This window comes from Geotrypetes seraphini, chromosome 5 (genome assembly GCF_902459505.1).
Source record: "Geotrypetes seraphini chromosome 5, aGeoSer1.1, whole genome shotgun sequence".
Taxonomy (NCBI): Eukaryota; Metazoa; Chordata; class Amphibia; order Gymnophiona; family Dermophiidae; genus Geotrypetes; species Geotrypetes seraphini.
The window spans coordinates 188,824,096-188,839,689 of record NC_047088.1 but is presented as its reverse complement, the minus strand read 5'-3'; the positions used below and the strand labels follow the sequence as shown (position 1 = coordinate 188,839,689).

At 39.3% G+C, this 15,594-nt stretch overlaps 1 protein-coding gene across 4 annotated transcripts in view; it reads right to left on the bottom strand.

Moving 5' to 3' along the window:
- PDE1A (phosphodiesterase 1A) overlaps nt 1-15,594 on the bottom strand; it is a 428,052-nt gene that overhangs the window by 133,998 nt on the left and 278,460 nt on the right. For all 4 annotated transcript variants that reach the window (XM_033947141.1, XM_033947139.1, XM_033947140.1 and 1 more), the window contains exons 6-7: nt 12,680-12,820; nt 408-508 (exon numbers count right to left, since the gene is read on the bottom strand). In XM_033947141.1, the coding sequence (XP_033803032.1) occupies nt 408-508; nt 12,680-12,820 (242 nt within the window). The remainder of the gene's footprint in view (nt 1-407; nt 509-12,679; nt 12,821-15,594) is intronic.

The window sequence follows — 15,594 nt, the reverse complement described above, 5'->3', positions numbered from 1 at the left end:
AGAAATGGAATTCTATGTTTTGATATTGTTTCAGATCATTGATTGAATCTTATCCACGTCATTCTCTTCTTGGTTGGACTAAGAACTTTTCAGCAACCCCTCATACTGTGTACACTATCAAGTTTAACTAAACATTTCACAGAAAATTTTAGAAAATATATTTCCCCATTCTGGGGAAATGTTTCTGAAATTGGATTTTTCAAGTGTTTGCAATATATGAGTACATATGTAAAAGCTGCTATTTCCATGTGTAAATGCTGCTATTCCCCCCATCACACCCCTGTCAAAGTGCTTAAATTGTTTTTCTTAATGGTACACAAATATACTCACTAAATCATTTAGATTATATGCTTTCCTAGTGTTTGATTTTTGAACAGTATCACAATGTTGTATACAGTTCTTCTTACCTTGTCTGAATATGAAAGTTGTTTGTGGTTCCTGTGTGCTCATAGTCATGGATTGCAGCTGCAAAGACCATTGCTAAAATTTCCAGTTCTGTAAGCCAGTGCTATTGAATAAAATAAAATGTGGTCATTTGTTGTTTTTTTTAAAAATCTTTATTCATATTTAAACTTATAATAAGTGTGATAACATATCCATACAAATAACCATAAATATATCACTTAATAATCAACAATGATACATATAATATTCTCTTATCTCCCCCTCCCCACCCTTATCTATCATATAATCAATACTTATACAACATGTAACAATAAAAATACCCTCCCTCCCACCCCATAATTGAAATTGTAAATTTAAGGGAAACAAGATTTTTCTAATACTTTGTTAATGGCTCTCAAATATCTTGAAATTTCCTGAAACAACCCTGTTGTATTGCAATAAGTCTCTCCATTTTATAAATAATTATACTACTACCACTATATAAACAATAAGAAAAGCACACTCAATGATAAGAGGATTATAATGCTCAATAATATCTTCATTCTATAATATATGGTAAATTCCTAAATTTAAGGGGAGAATGTGGTGCAGTGGCTAAAGCAATAGCCTCAGCACCCTGAGGTTGTGGGTTCAAAACCACACTGCTCCTTGTGACTCTGGGCAAGTTGCTTAATCCCCCCACTGCCCAGGTACATTAGATAGATTGTGAGCCCACCAAGACAGACAGGGAAAAATGCTTAAATACTTGAATAAATTCATGTAAGCCATTTGAGCTCCCCTGAAAGAATGGTATAGAAAATTGAATAAATAAATGTCATTTACACACTCAGGTTATAAAATACTAGCACTTACCATATATACTTAACTATAGATAGATCTCATGCATAGGTCAAGGGCAGTTTTAGACCTAAAAATGGTCTAAAATCTCTCAACCTATGCATAGGTCAACCCTACTCAGACCAGCACCTCTCTCTCCATCCCTTCCATCTCTGCTGGAAAGCTGTTCCTTCCTCTCCCCTGCCGCAAACTGCCCCACCATCTTGGGAATTCCCACTGCACTCTCTGTAGCAGCCTCTAAAGATCACAGCAACAATCCCCAGAGGTTGATTGCGGCCTGTTCTTCAGTACTCCATGATCCTCTCCCGCTGCTTTGATTTGCCTGACAACTAAAGAGATATATTACATTTTTAAATGATAATCTGGTTTTATGTATGAATGGTCTTGTATGTATGGGCTTTCTTTTCAATGTAAGTAGATTTTTAATTATATATTTTGAATTGTTTTATATACAGTATCACTGTGATCTTGAATAAAGTGGTATAGTAAGTTTAATAAACTATAACTATAAAGGAAGATAGATGCCTACTTTTTTTTATAGAACAGGCTACATGAGGGTATTAAGATTTAGTTGTCGGCCTTTTCGGCCATGTTATTTAATGTCTATATGGCAGGGTATGGGGAAGTATTTCAAAATCTAGGAGTACAGAATATAATGTACTTTTATTTTTCCAGATTGAAAATAAGGGGTTGCTAGTTGAAAAACAATTGGATTTCAATATGCCGAAAGTAGTAGAGTGGATAACAAGTCATGGATTGAAGTTAACAAAACTGAAGTGATGATAGTTGGGAATGACAATGATGGTGATGAGATGAATAAAATGAATGTGTTGGGTAAAGAGTTGGATGTGAAAAGGGAGATGTTAGTATTAGGAGTTTGGTTGGATGCGGCTTTGACCATGAGTCAGCAGATATAAAAAACCATTTAGAAAGGGTATGGTCAATTACATATGTTGTATAAGTTGAAACCAATGTTGGTGCCCTATAATTTTTGTACAGTGGTACAAGCGATCATACTGGGAAGACTGGATAACTGTAATGTGATGCCAAATTTAAAGCTTTACAATTTTTGATGAATTCAGCTGCCAAATTATTGACTGGAGCATAACGTATATACAACAGAGGATATTTTTAATAATCCATCAGATTGTTTATCATGTTACTCCAGTTTATTTTCATGATTTGTTAAAGGTATACAAGCCAAGGAGGGTACTAAGATCTGAAGGTAGAATGAGATTGTCAGAAGATAAAATAGCAACGGAACGTAAGAAAAATAATTCAATTCTTTCAACAGCCAGGGTGAAACTTTGGAATGCCTTGCCAGGGCAAATAGATTTAATTGCAGGTAGAGTAGTTTTTAAAAAATTGTTAAAGACACATCTTTTTGTAAATACATTTACAGTATGTGAGAGAGCGAGGTGCTGGGTAGTAAGGCAGGTGGGAGCAGGTGGCCAGTTGAAAGCAGCAGTTAGGATCTGCGTACTGATAGCCTGGATTTGGCGCTAAGGCCCTGAAGCAGTGATTACCGGCCACGAAACGATCGTCGGCCTGGCCTGTTTGTATTCAGTGGTTTTTACCATTAATCATTCTCAGCTATTTTTTGCTCCCACCTGCAAACTGTAAACTTGTGTGAGAGTTTTTTGCCTATGATGCTTTGGTGGAAGAGTGTGGGTACAGCTCTCTGTTTGTCTGAGGCTTTTCTTTCGCTTAAGTAATAAGCTAGCTTTCTTGGCTTGTGTGGTGCTTTTGTTTTGGAGTGATATTTTTGAATCTTTGTAAATGCCAATATTCACACTATTTTGTTAAATGGTGCTTAAATGCATAGTGTAGTTTGGTGGTGGGTGTTTATATTAGTGGGGATTGGGTGGCTCATGGGCAGAAAGAACATTGATGCTTGTGGTCTATATGCTCATTCTTCAGTGATCTAGCTCTGCTTATTTTTCCACCTGCTCTATAGTTGGAGTAAGTGATCGTACCTATAATATATATGTGTTCTGGGCATTTTACGCTAGCATTCTAGAAAGAAAACAGGGCCCTACTTCTTTTTATAGAATAGGCTCCAAGTTGGTGTGTTATAGATGCCTAATTGTGGACACTCAATTATTACAAAAAAAGGGAATTGGATCGTCCTCTGACTATTTTGCAAGAAATAAAGGTTAATAGATAAATAGCAAACAAAAAATAAAGTGATACCTTCATATTCAGTAAACTCAATACATGTGAAGCCCAATTTCGCATAGGTCATCTATGCAGAAAAAGGAACATCCAAATCTGTGAATGCACATTTTCATGAATATTTTGCAAAAGGTTAACACAGTCTTTCATAAAATACCTTGAAAGATGTGAGAAACACATCATGGAATCTATCTACCTTTTGAGATCCTGCCATGTATTGATGAAGTGGGATTGGACATAGAAATAGGATACAGAGCTTGATGAACCTTTGGTCTGATCCAGTCCGATAAGTCATATGTTCCCATGTTGATATTTTTGAAAATATAAAGCCAGGTTAATTATTCATTCACTGGTCACTGACCTTTGAATATCAGCCTATTTTATTTTCAAGATTTCAGTAGACTAACACAGTAACCAGCTCTATTTTATCTGGCAAGTTTGGCATTTGGATAGTTCTTCTGTGATTGCAATTCAAAATCCCATACTAGATTTAATAGGCAAACTTAATGAAGAAATAGCTCATTAAAGTTAATGAAGAATTACTTATTGTGTATGACTTTCAAAGAGCTCAATTCACAGTTCAATTTATAGCACTTTAGTATCCATACAGGCATGTGATTGCTTCCATTTTCCTTTTATAATTTTCTCTCTCATAAAGTGACAGAAGGATTAAGACTATTTAATGAAGGAAACCAAAATAAAGATGCAATGAACCAATTCACTGAGCAAAGTTCCACAAATGCCAGTGACAGAACCACTGCTGAAAAAATAATCAGTTCGATAGTTCAAGAAAAAAAAAGTTTGCTGAAGTGTGACCCGCAGCACAAGTAACTGTTGTAAAATATTAGTGGATTTCTTCACATGAATATTCTACATATCAAAGTTGTCCCATAATGTTACAGAAATCAAACTGCATGAAAAGATAATTCATTTGGCTTTCACATGGAACATTTCTTTGCTACTAATATATGCCTACTATTCCTGGCTAGTACCTGGATGGGGGACCACTGGGGAATACCAGGTGCTGTAGGCTGCAGGGCCCTATGTTGGACAGCAGCAACATAGTGGAACCATACACTGTGCGGGAGAAGGCAATGGCAAACCACTTCTGTACTCTGCCTTGAAACATCATAGGGAGGATTCCTCACTGTGCATCCAGCCATGGATCAGTGGTCAACTCAAAGGCACACACACACACACTGCTACTATATATCGTTTCTATTGCGCTGAAAGGCATATGAAGCGCTGTACATTTGCTAAGTAGGTAAGATCAAACGTAGGCATCACTAGGCATCCTAGACATAGACACTGCTCCGTTAGCCAACTTTTCATTCACCTAATTTGGCAGTGCCTGTTTCGGACACCTAACTCAACCTATTCTCTGCCCATAACTACCCCTACTAACATAGGCATCATTAGATGTCATTAGGCATGGGAGGGCATCTCCACTTAGGTGTCACTAGGCATCTTAAGAGTTCAGCGTCAAACTCTTATATTGCTTAATTTTGGATGGCTGAAAATCGACGTGGCCAATTACCACACTGATTAAGCCAATTAAAAGTTAAAAGTTAGGTGCCAATTCTGAACTTAAGTGTTGCGTGGTGGCTACAATTAGGCCACCTAGTGGTGGCTAATGTAGGTGCCACTTATAGAATTCCCCAGAATTTGCCTATATGGAAGCATCTAGTTATAGGATTGCCCCGGTGGTGTTTAATGTGCTAACAGAGAGTAATTTTATAAATTAGCACCTAGTTAAAATGTTTTCCTGCACCTGATTTATAATTTATATTGTGATGATACAAGGGTGGCATTTTTTTTTTGGGGGGGGGGTTGTAGATCCTCTATCTTAGAATCAAATGCCCTTTGTTTTGAGGTATTTACATGAAGTTACAGCCTCTCGGAAACAGCTCATCTCATTTTTTAACGCAGGCCTTTGGTGTATGATGTACTAATTTACTAGCAGTTGTATTAATGGCATGTCCAATTCATATATTTTGCTTTGTGCTTATTGTGTTTGTTTTATGAATATGAATATTTTTACTGTATACTGTTTGGGTTGTATGCAGATAATAAATTATGAAATAAATACACACCTACTCATCTTTCTAAAATACTAACATAAGCATAAAAGAAAATGCACATGTATAGACACTCTCAAGTACAAGAGTATATTCAAGCATTATCCTTTATCATTTTTTTTCACTTGTACTGCTGCAATACACAGTTCTTTGTTGTGTTTGTTTTACCATTTTGTACTATTTATAAAAATTTAATAAAAAAGATTGAACTTAAAAAAAAGAAATTTTTTTGAGGGGATCTTCAGAGACACATCTTTCAGGTAGCAAATAGCATATCCTGCTGGTCTTTCAGATAGCAGATATCATATCATACCAGTCAAAACTCATCATTGGTCCAAACTTTTAACTCATAAAACATTAATTACAATATGTAGTTCTGTTTTTCATATAAATTCAAATTTTAGAAAGTGCACTTATTTGTTACCAAAAGAATAGACCCACTGCCAACATGGCCAGTATTCTGATACTTCATCAGGGAAGTGGTCCATTAAATATCAAGTGCAGTCCATCTCTTAAACTCCTTTTTGAATTATTTCCTACAGTTATTAGTCAGAGCTATTTTACCATGGGATCATTGCCAGATGTTTCTCTGGTAATATATACTATCACGTAGGGGAATGCAGATTTGTCTGAGTATGATTGATCAATAGACAAACAGGAGAAACTGCCTTCATACCAGAAAGGGCCACAAAAACAACAACGAAGGAGGCCAGATGGTGCTCAATCCTATTTATTTAACAAACTCGACACGAGTTTCATTTTCATGTGGTGTTCGCTGTAAGCCATCATTCTGGTCTTTTTCAGTGTTTTTATTGCAACATTTGGACATTTGGATTGACACGTCATTAGTTTTATTACTCAGTATAAAGACTCCTGAGGCAGGCTCTTTTGGGCCGAAACACGATTGTGTCGAGTCTGTTAAATAAATAGGATTGAGCACCATCTGGTCTTCTTCGTTGTTGTTTTTATGATTGATCAACAACATTCAGGTTATATTTACTTCTTTTTTTATCCAAAATAATTCTTAAAAATGCAACTTTAAAGATGAAATGTTGAAAACAGATACCGGTACATTGGAATATGTGTTATATTCTATCTAGTAAAAGGCAATTATAAATGTGTTTTTGATAGTTTGTACACCTAGCAAGAAATTCAAATCATTCATATCTTTTATATAAGGCTGTTGCAATTTTAGGCTTTCAGAACAGCATTGAGAATGTCTGAATTAAAAAGCATTAAAGAGCCTATGTGGAACTTCCACTGGGCAAAGCACATCGACCTCTGTTTTCAGTCACTCCTGCAAAGTTGACAGTAATTAGAAAATCTGAATTTTCTATGCAGCCTTCTATCCACTATGGCAAACAGTCTCATAAAAGCTGAACAGCTTTTTTGCTTTATCAGTGAGGCACCAACATGGAACAACAGGAGCCAGAGGAGCAAGGACCTTGTGAAATAGAGACCAGAACTGAGAGAAAATTACAAGAACAAGTGGTGCAAGGGAAACAGGCTGAGGACGTCACAGACACACAGCAGCAGGAGGAGGATGAAACTCGGGGGCTGGCAAACCATGAGGAGGACTGCAGGAGTACCAAAACACGAGGAGAACAAAAAGAGAGGGCAAAAAACTGGGTCTTAAACTGCCTGTACACAAATGCTAGGAGCCTGAGGGCCAAAATGGGAGAACTAGAAATCACTGCTAGCAAAAAGGACCTAGACATAATTGGAGTCACAGAAACATGGTGGACTGAGGAAAATCAATGGGATGTGGCCATACCAGGGTACAAACTATACAGGAGAGACAGGGCACATAAAAAGGGTGGAGGAATAGCGCTGTACGTAAAAGACTCCACACCCTCAACCAGGATGGAAACAACAGTTCAGGCGGATGGCTTGGAATCACTATGGGTTAAGCTACAGGGAGGAACTGGGGCAGACATTAAAATGGGTCTGTACTACCGCCCACCAGGACAACCTGAAGAAATCGACCAGGACCTGGAGGCAGAACTGAGGCAGGTATGCAGAAGCGGAAAGGTGATGGTGATGGGGGACTTCAACTATCCAGGGATAGACTGGAGTATTGGGCACTCAAACTGCGCAAGGGAGACCAAATTCCTAGAGGTCATGAGGGACTGCTTCATGGAGCAACTGGTCAAGGAACCAACACGGGGTGACGCCACTCTTGACCTAATCTTCAACGGACTAGAGGGGCCAGCAAAGGAGGTGACAGTATTAGCCCCGCTAGGTAACAGTGATCACAACACGATCCAGTGCAGGCTAGAAATTGGATCATCAAAGGGGAAAAGAACCACAACGACAGCACTCAACTTCAAAAAAGGAAATTATGATGCCATGAGGGAAATGGTGGGAAAAAAACTCAAAGGTAACATAGGGAAGATGGATTCCGTAGAAAAAGCCTGGACCTTACTCAAGGGAACTGTGCACGAAGCGCAAAACCTGTGCATCCCCAAGTTCAGGAAAGGGTGCAAAAAAAACAGAACAAAAAACCCAGTGTGGATAACAAATGCAGTGAAGAAGGCGATAAGCGACAAGAAAGCATCGTTCAGAAAATGGAAAAAAGACAAAACAGAGGAGAACCAAAAAGTGCACAAAGAACACCAGAAGGAGTGTCACCGAGCGGTTAGAAAAGCAAAAAGAGAATATGAAGAGAGACTGGCAGAGGAAGCAACAAACTTCAAGTCTTTCTTCAGATACGTCAAGGGGAAGCAACCGGCAAGAGAAGAAGTGGGACCATTGGATGATGGAGACAGGAAGGGAGTGGTAAAGGAAGAGAAAGAAATAGCTGACAGGTTAAATGAGTTCTTCACGTCAGTTTTCACGAGGGAAGATATAACTAACATCCCAGAACCTGAAGAGAGCGGAAAAGGAGACCAAGATGTAAAACTGGTCAATTTAGAGGTAAGCCAAGAAGATGTACTCAAGCAGATAGACAGACTAAAGAGCGACAAATCTCCAGGTCCGGACGGCATTCACCCAAGGGTACTCAAGGAACTAAAAAACGAAATAGCGGAGCCACTTCAACAAATATACAGCCTATCCTTAAAAACCGGAGAGATCCCGAAGGACTGGAAAATAGCAAATGTCACGCCCATCTTCAAGAAGGGCTCAAGGGGAGACCCAGGAAACTACAGGCCAGTGAGCCTGACCTCAGTCCCAGGAAAGATGATGGAGGCACTGATTAAGGACATCATCTGTGAACACATCGAAAACAATGAGCAGCTAAAACCGAGTCAGCATGGCTTCTGCAAGGGTAGGTCATGCCTCACAAACTTATTGCACTTCTTCGAGGGGGTAAACAGCCAGGTGGATAAAGGGGAATCTATAGATATCATTTACCTTGACTTCCAAAAAGCCTTCGACAAGGTACCACACGAAAGGCTGCTTAAGAAGATATGGAACCACGGGGTACAAGGGGTGATCCACCGATGGATCAAAAACTGGCTGGCGAACAGGGAACAGAGGGTTGGCGTAAAGGGCCATTACTCAGACTGGAAAGGGGTCACGAGCGGAGTTCCGCAGGGGTCGGTGCTGGGACCGCTCCTGTTCAATATCTACATAAACGACCTAGAGGCGGGAACCAAGTGTGAGGTTATTAAATTTGCAGATGACACCAAACTATACAGCAGGGCTCAAACCAGGGGAGACTGCGAAAATCTCCAAAAGGATCTAACGCAGCTGGAAAAGTGGGCCGAAAAATGGCAAATGAGCTTCAACATAGGGAAATGCAAGGTCATGCACGTGGGGAAAAAGAACCCGATGTTCACATACAGAATGGGGGGAACACCGCTAGGGGTCAGTAACCTGGAGAGAGACCTGGGAGTGATGGTAGACGCAACACTGAAGACATCGGCGCAGTGCGCTACAGCCTCAAAGAAAGCTAACAGAATGTTGGGTATCATTAAGAAGGGTATTACGACCAGGACGAAGGAAGTCATCATGCCGCTGTATCGTGCAATGGTGCGGCCGCATCTGGAGTACTGTGTCCAGTACTGGTCGCCGTACCTCAAGAAGGACATGGCAGTACTTGAGGGAGTACAGAGAAGAGCAACTAAACTGATAGAGGGAATGGAAAATCTCCCATATACCGACAGGTTGAAGCAGTTGGGACTTTTCTCACTGGAAAAGCGGAGACTTAGAGGAGACATGATAGAAACCTTCAAGATCCTGAGGGGCATAGAAAAAGTAGACAGGGACAGATTTTTCAAATTAAGGACCACCACAGGTACAAGGGGGCACTCGGAGAAATTGAAAGGGGACAGGTTTAGAACAAACGCTAGGAAGTTCTTTTTCACTCAGAGGGTGGTGGATACATGGAACGTGCTTCCAGAGGCTGTTATAGACAAGAAAACATTAAATGGTTTCAAAGAAAGTTTGGATAGATTCCTAGAAGAAAAAGGGATTGAAGGGTATAGATAGATATAGACCACTACTCAGGCGATGGGCCTGATGGGCCGCCGCGGGAGCGGACCGCTGGGCAGGATGGACCTATGGTCTGCCTCAGCGGAGGCAACTTCTTATGTTCTTATGTTCTTCCACCTACTCCCATCTAATGTTCAACATGTTCTCAAGCTTGATTATTACAGAGATTTGAACTGGTCTTATAATTTATACATATAAAATTAACAGATAACCAATGAACATAATAATTTCTAAAAAAAAAGACTTCCCAAAGTGAACTTTAATTAAGTTGATTTCAATGTAATTTGCAGTGTAAGCATTAATAATCTTCAAATTAAATCTACAGTAATAATGTTGTTACACTGTTGACTTGGATAGATTGAAATAATTGTCAGTAAAGATGATATCTTTCCTTTATGTGCTATTCATCAGGCCAATGCAAAAATGAGTTGCCCCAGTACAGATGTATATCAAAATTACATTACAAAGCTGGTATGATGGTGATGATTTTTCAATCTGTGAAGTATTTTAAATTGAAAAGATGGGAAGAAAGGGGGCTAATGTGTTTTCAGATAGGTCAGAAAGTCCAAAAAAGAGGAGTCACTTGTTTGTTGGCTTTCACAAATTAAATTTAAAATGTGAAATTAAACCCCACCTTTCCCAAAACACATTAAATAATCGCACTACTACTGACCAAACAGAATTCATACCTATAGCCAAATGTTCAAACTTTAAAATCCCATCCCTACAAGATATCCATTCACTATTACAACAAGTAAACTTAAAAAATTCCCAATCTGAAATCATTCCACCTTTCTATTTGAAAAAACACTTCCTACATTTTGGTCCCTTCATACTGTCACTCATTCAAAAGAGCCTTCTTACTTCTACAGTTCCACTTCAATGGAAGACTGCATATATCACCCCCATTCTTAAAAATTACAAAATTGGTCTTGATGATTTATCCAATTATCGTCCGATAGCTAACATACCATTTATAGCTAAATTAACAGAAAAATGGATCTTTAATCAACTCTCTGACTTCATTGAGAACACAAACGCTTTACACCCAAATCAGACCGGTTTCAGAAAATTCCATAACACTGAATATTCATTACTTGGCTTAACATCAAACATACAATATTTCCTGGATCATCATAAATCTGTAATACTATTTTCTTTAGACATTTCAGCAGCATTCGATACCATAGATCACGAACTGCTCATTAACAGGCTTGCGGAAAAAGGAATCACCGAGAATGTTTTAGCATGGTTCAAATCGTATCTATCAAACCGTTCCTCCTCTGTTAGGTTTAATAATGAAGTTTCCGCCCCTCACACTTCCTCATTTGGCATACCCCAAGGATCAATTTTGTCCCCTTTACTCTTTAATATTTTTCTCTCACCACTATTAGAAATTTGCCAATCCATAGGCTTTATCCCATTTTCGTACGCTGACGATATACAATTAATTCATCCTCTTGATCCGAATAATACCACTGAAGTTTCTTCTATCAATTACAAACTTGAACAAATACAAGACTGGCTTACCTCAAATAAATTATCATTAAATATTAACAAGACCAAAACTATGTTATTTAATTGGAAAAAAGACATACTATTATCAAAACCATTTGTACTTAATAATAATACTCTTAACCTAGTATCCACTGTGAAAATACTTGGAGTTTTTTTAGATGATAATCTGACTTATCATGAACACATCTCCCACATAGTCAAAAATTGTTTTTTTAAATTACGGCAGATCAGATCAATTACCAAATTTCTAAATTTACCATCATTAAAGATTCTAATACATTCTTTCGTTATATCGAAAATTGATTACTGTAATGCCTTATTTATTAATATTACACAAAAAGAAAAAAGGAGATTACAGACCATCCAAAATACTGCTATAAAAATAATATATAATGCAAAAAAATACGATCATGTCTCCCCACTACTTAAAGACGCTCACTGGTTACCTATAAGTCACAGAACTCTGTTCAAAACAATGCTTCTCATCTTTAAGACCTTATTGTACAATGAACCACAATTTATTTCAAAATCATTAATCCCTTATACAACCCAACGCCCATTACGATCATCGGAACAAAATCTGTTAACAGTACCGTCATTGAAAATCATAGGTACACGAAGAGCCGACATGTTTACAGTAATGGGACCACAATGGTGGAATGCAATTCCCCAATATATCAGAATGGAACAGGACATTACAACTTTTAAAAAATTGCTAAAAACTTATTTATTTAAAGACGCTTTTACTTCTGATTGACCTAAAAACGCTTTTTAATTATCGGCTTAAATCTTATTATTTTATTTTTTTTAAACTACCTACTTAAAGAGTATTTTTAATTTCAAAGCGTTCACTTCCTTTAAAGACAGCTTTAGCTTGTGTTCTGATAAAGTTAAACCTATCCTTTTGTGTTTCCCTTTTTTTTCTAACCCAACAGTGTAACTTTATATTATTCCTTACCCCTCATGTATGTTTTATATAAAATGTAATGAGTAATTTGTCTATATTTGTTATATTTTAGCCTCTTGTATACTTTTATTTTGTTAATGTACATCGCCTAGAAATTTTGTAATAGGCGATTCATCAAATATTCAATAAACTTGAAACTTGAAACTTGATGAATTACTGCCTGAACTAATAGGAAAAAATAAAACCCCATCTTGGAACCTAATTTCTCTGAAATGTCCAACCCCCACAAATTGTTAAGTTCAACTTCTTCAGCATTTCTTACCATGATACCTGTATGAAGCAATATGTAGTGTACAGTCTGCGTAACATCTGCTGCATGGACCAGATTGTGGTATGGATTTTTGTACTTGCTGTAACCGACTTCCAAAGATTCCACAAATGAAACAAGACAGGCAACTGGAATCTGAGGAGGATCAGAATATAGCAAAAAAGGTTTCATTTTTACAGTGCTGCGTTTAGTAATTGTTCATTACATTTTGAGTTTATCCACCTGTAAAATGGAAAAATAAAGAGAATAAAAAAATAAAAGATAAAATATGTAAAAAAAAGAAAACATTAAAAAGGGAAAAGGAAAGGCAGACATAAATATATACAAAACAGTAAAAAAATGTATTCTCCCCCTCATTCTATAAACTAGCACATAAACATAGATGCGACTATTGCACAAAATTAATAGAATACTGGCATTTCCACATGAGCTTAGCACCAATTATTAGCAGTTACATATAAGTGACAGGTGCTAATCTTTACACAGTACCCCTAATTCACATACAATACAACTGCAAGGGGGTGTTGCTATGGGCATAGCATGGGCATGTTAGGGGCATGTCACCAAGTGAGGCATGCAACTGATTAGGCAACTAGGCACATCAACTTACACCAGACGTTGGCAAGCTGATAAATTGGTGTGCCCACTTTTTGGCATGCCAAAGCAGCTTTGTGCTACTATTCTATAATGGTTTAGACATTCTTATAATGAGACATGAATAATGAAGCACCAATTTATAGAGTTGCCCCATATGCCCAAGTTTATATATATGGTGCACACAATTACACCTGCAAATTTGGGGCATGTCCACTTTGGGCCATATTCTATAAATGGTGTCCCAATTGTAGGCAATGGTAGGCGTCCTACCGCAGTCTACCCAGCCAATCGGGATGCACATTTAAAAACAAAACAAAAAACAACAACCTAAGGCAGGCCGCCTACACTGTAGACGTCTGTCACAGGTGTAGGGAGGTGCCCTAGGGCCACTTAAGCTCACCCAAGGCTGGGCGTGGGCATAGTTTTGCCCAGAAGTGGCCTTAGGCGAGCTTAGGCTTCCCTAGGCATCTCCCTAGGGCCATGATAGGTGCCTAAAATGTAGGCCAGCAAACCCTAAACAATCCCAGCAGGAGGGATACTCACTTGACCCTGCTGACACCCCCACAATATCTCCAGTAGGAGAGATGCCCACTCCCTCCTGTTGGCACCCACCCCAAATCCCCACCCCCATACCTTTAACAAGGAGGCCTGAGGGATGCCTACTCCCTCCTGCTGGCAGTCCAGAATAGCAGGCCTTCCCCTTCCCGGTGCATCCTGGGATGCACTGGGGAAGGGCCTAAGGCCTTGATTGGCTCAGGTGCCTAAGGCCCCAATCATAGGAAGGGCTTTAGGCATCTGAGCCAACCAGAGTCTTAGTAGCTTTAGGGATCTGGCCAATTGGAGACTTAGGCTACTCCCAGTGTATCCCAGAATGCACTGAGAATGAGGCCTAAGACCCCAGTTGGCCCAGGTACATAAAGCCCCTGCTATGGGAGAGGCCTTAGGCACCTGGGTCATTCAGGGCCTTAGGCTCCTCCCCAGTGCACCAGGAAGGGGAATGCCCACCATTCTGAAGAGGCGGGCCTGCCAGCTGGAAGGAGTAGGCATCCCTTTGGCCGGCCTTCTTGTTAAAGGTACAGGGGCCGGGTGGACTATGGGGATGAGAGTTTGGGGAGGTACCATCAGGAGGGAGTGGGCACCCCTCCTCCTGGAGATGTTGGGGGTGCCGGAAGACGGGAATGGGCATCCCTCCAGCTGGAGATGTTGGGGGTACCGGAAGACAGGAATGGACATCCCTCCTGCTGGGGATGTTGGGGGGATCGAGCAGGAGGTAGTGGGCATCCCTTCTGCAGGGGACGATATGGGAAGGTGTCAGCAGGAGGGAATGGGCATCACTCCTACTGGGGATGTTAGGGGGGTGCCGGTAGCAGGGAGTGGACATCTTTCCTGTCGAGGATGTTAGGGGGGGTGCCGGTAGGAGGGATTGGGCAACCCTCCTGCTGCGGACAATGTATGTATGTTGGGGGGAGGGGGTTCTGGAGGTTCCCCATCACTGCCGCTCTGCTGGTCATGGCTGGGAGATTCCCTTGCTGCAATCAGTTCAGCAGCAACGTGATTCTCTAAACAGCATCTGTGACATGGACACCGGTTAGAGAATTGGGGTGGTAGGTTAGGCATTTGGACAGCATCTACTTTGGGTTCCTTCTTTAAAAATAATAAATACCCGTAGAACAACAATATTCTCAGTTACCGCACCCACACTCTGGAACGCATTACCCACTTATCTTCAGGCAGAGCAGAACTTAGATAAATTTAAAGGAGCTTTAAAAAGCTTCTTCATTGATGCTTTTGGCTAATTATGCTACTATTATTTTCTTATTGAACCCCTTAGTCCTTTTGTTTTTTCCCATATATGTTTTCTTTTCTATATTTATTGTAGTTCTCCCCCTATCCTTTTGTTCTTATTGCATTTATTTTGTGTCTTGTTCGTCTGAGTATATTTTATCTGTTTAATACTGTTGTTTTTAATTCTGTTTTTATCTCTGTTCTTATCCCTATTTTATTGCTGTAATACACTTAGTATTTTGATAAGCGTTTTATCAAATTTACAATAAACTTGGAAACTTGGTTAGGCAGATGCGATTCTATAATAGACAGACACTATTCTATATAGTACGCCCATATGAGATTCTCAAAAGCCACAGGCGTCGGCTGAGACCGGGTGTCCTATACAGAATCAGGCCTTTTGTGTACACAATTTAATTGAGTACATAGCTGATTTGCATACGCACCTTAATTATTTAACAAGTCAATCAGTGCCAATAATTGGTAATTAACACCTAACAACCAGTCCTAATTAGAAATTATGTGCA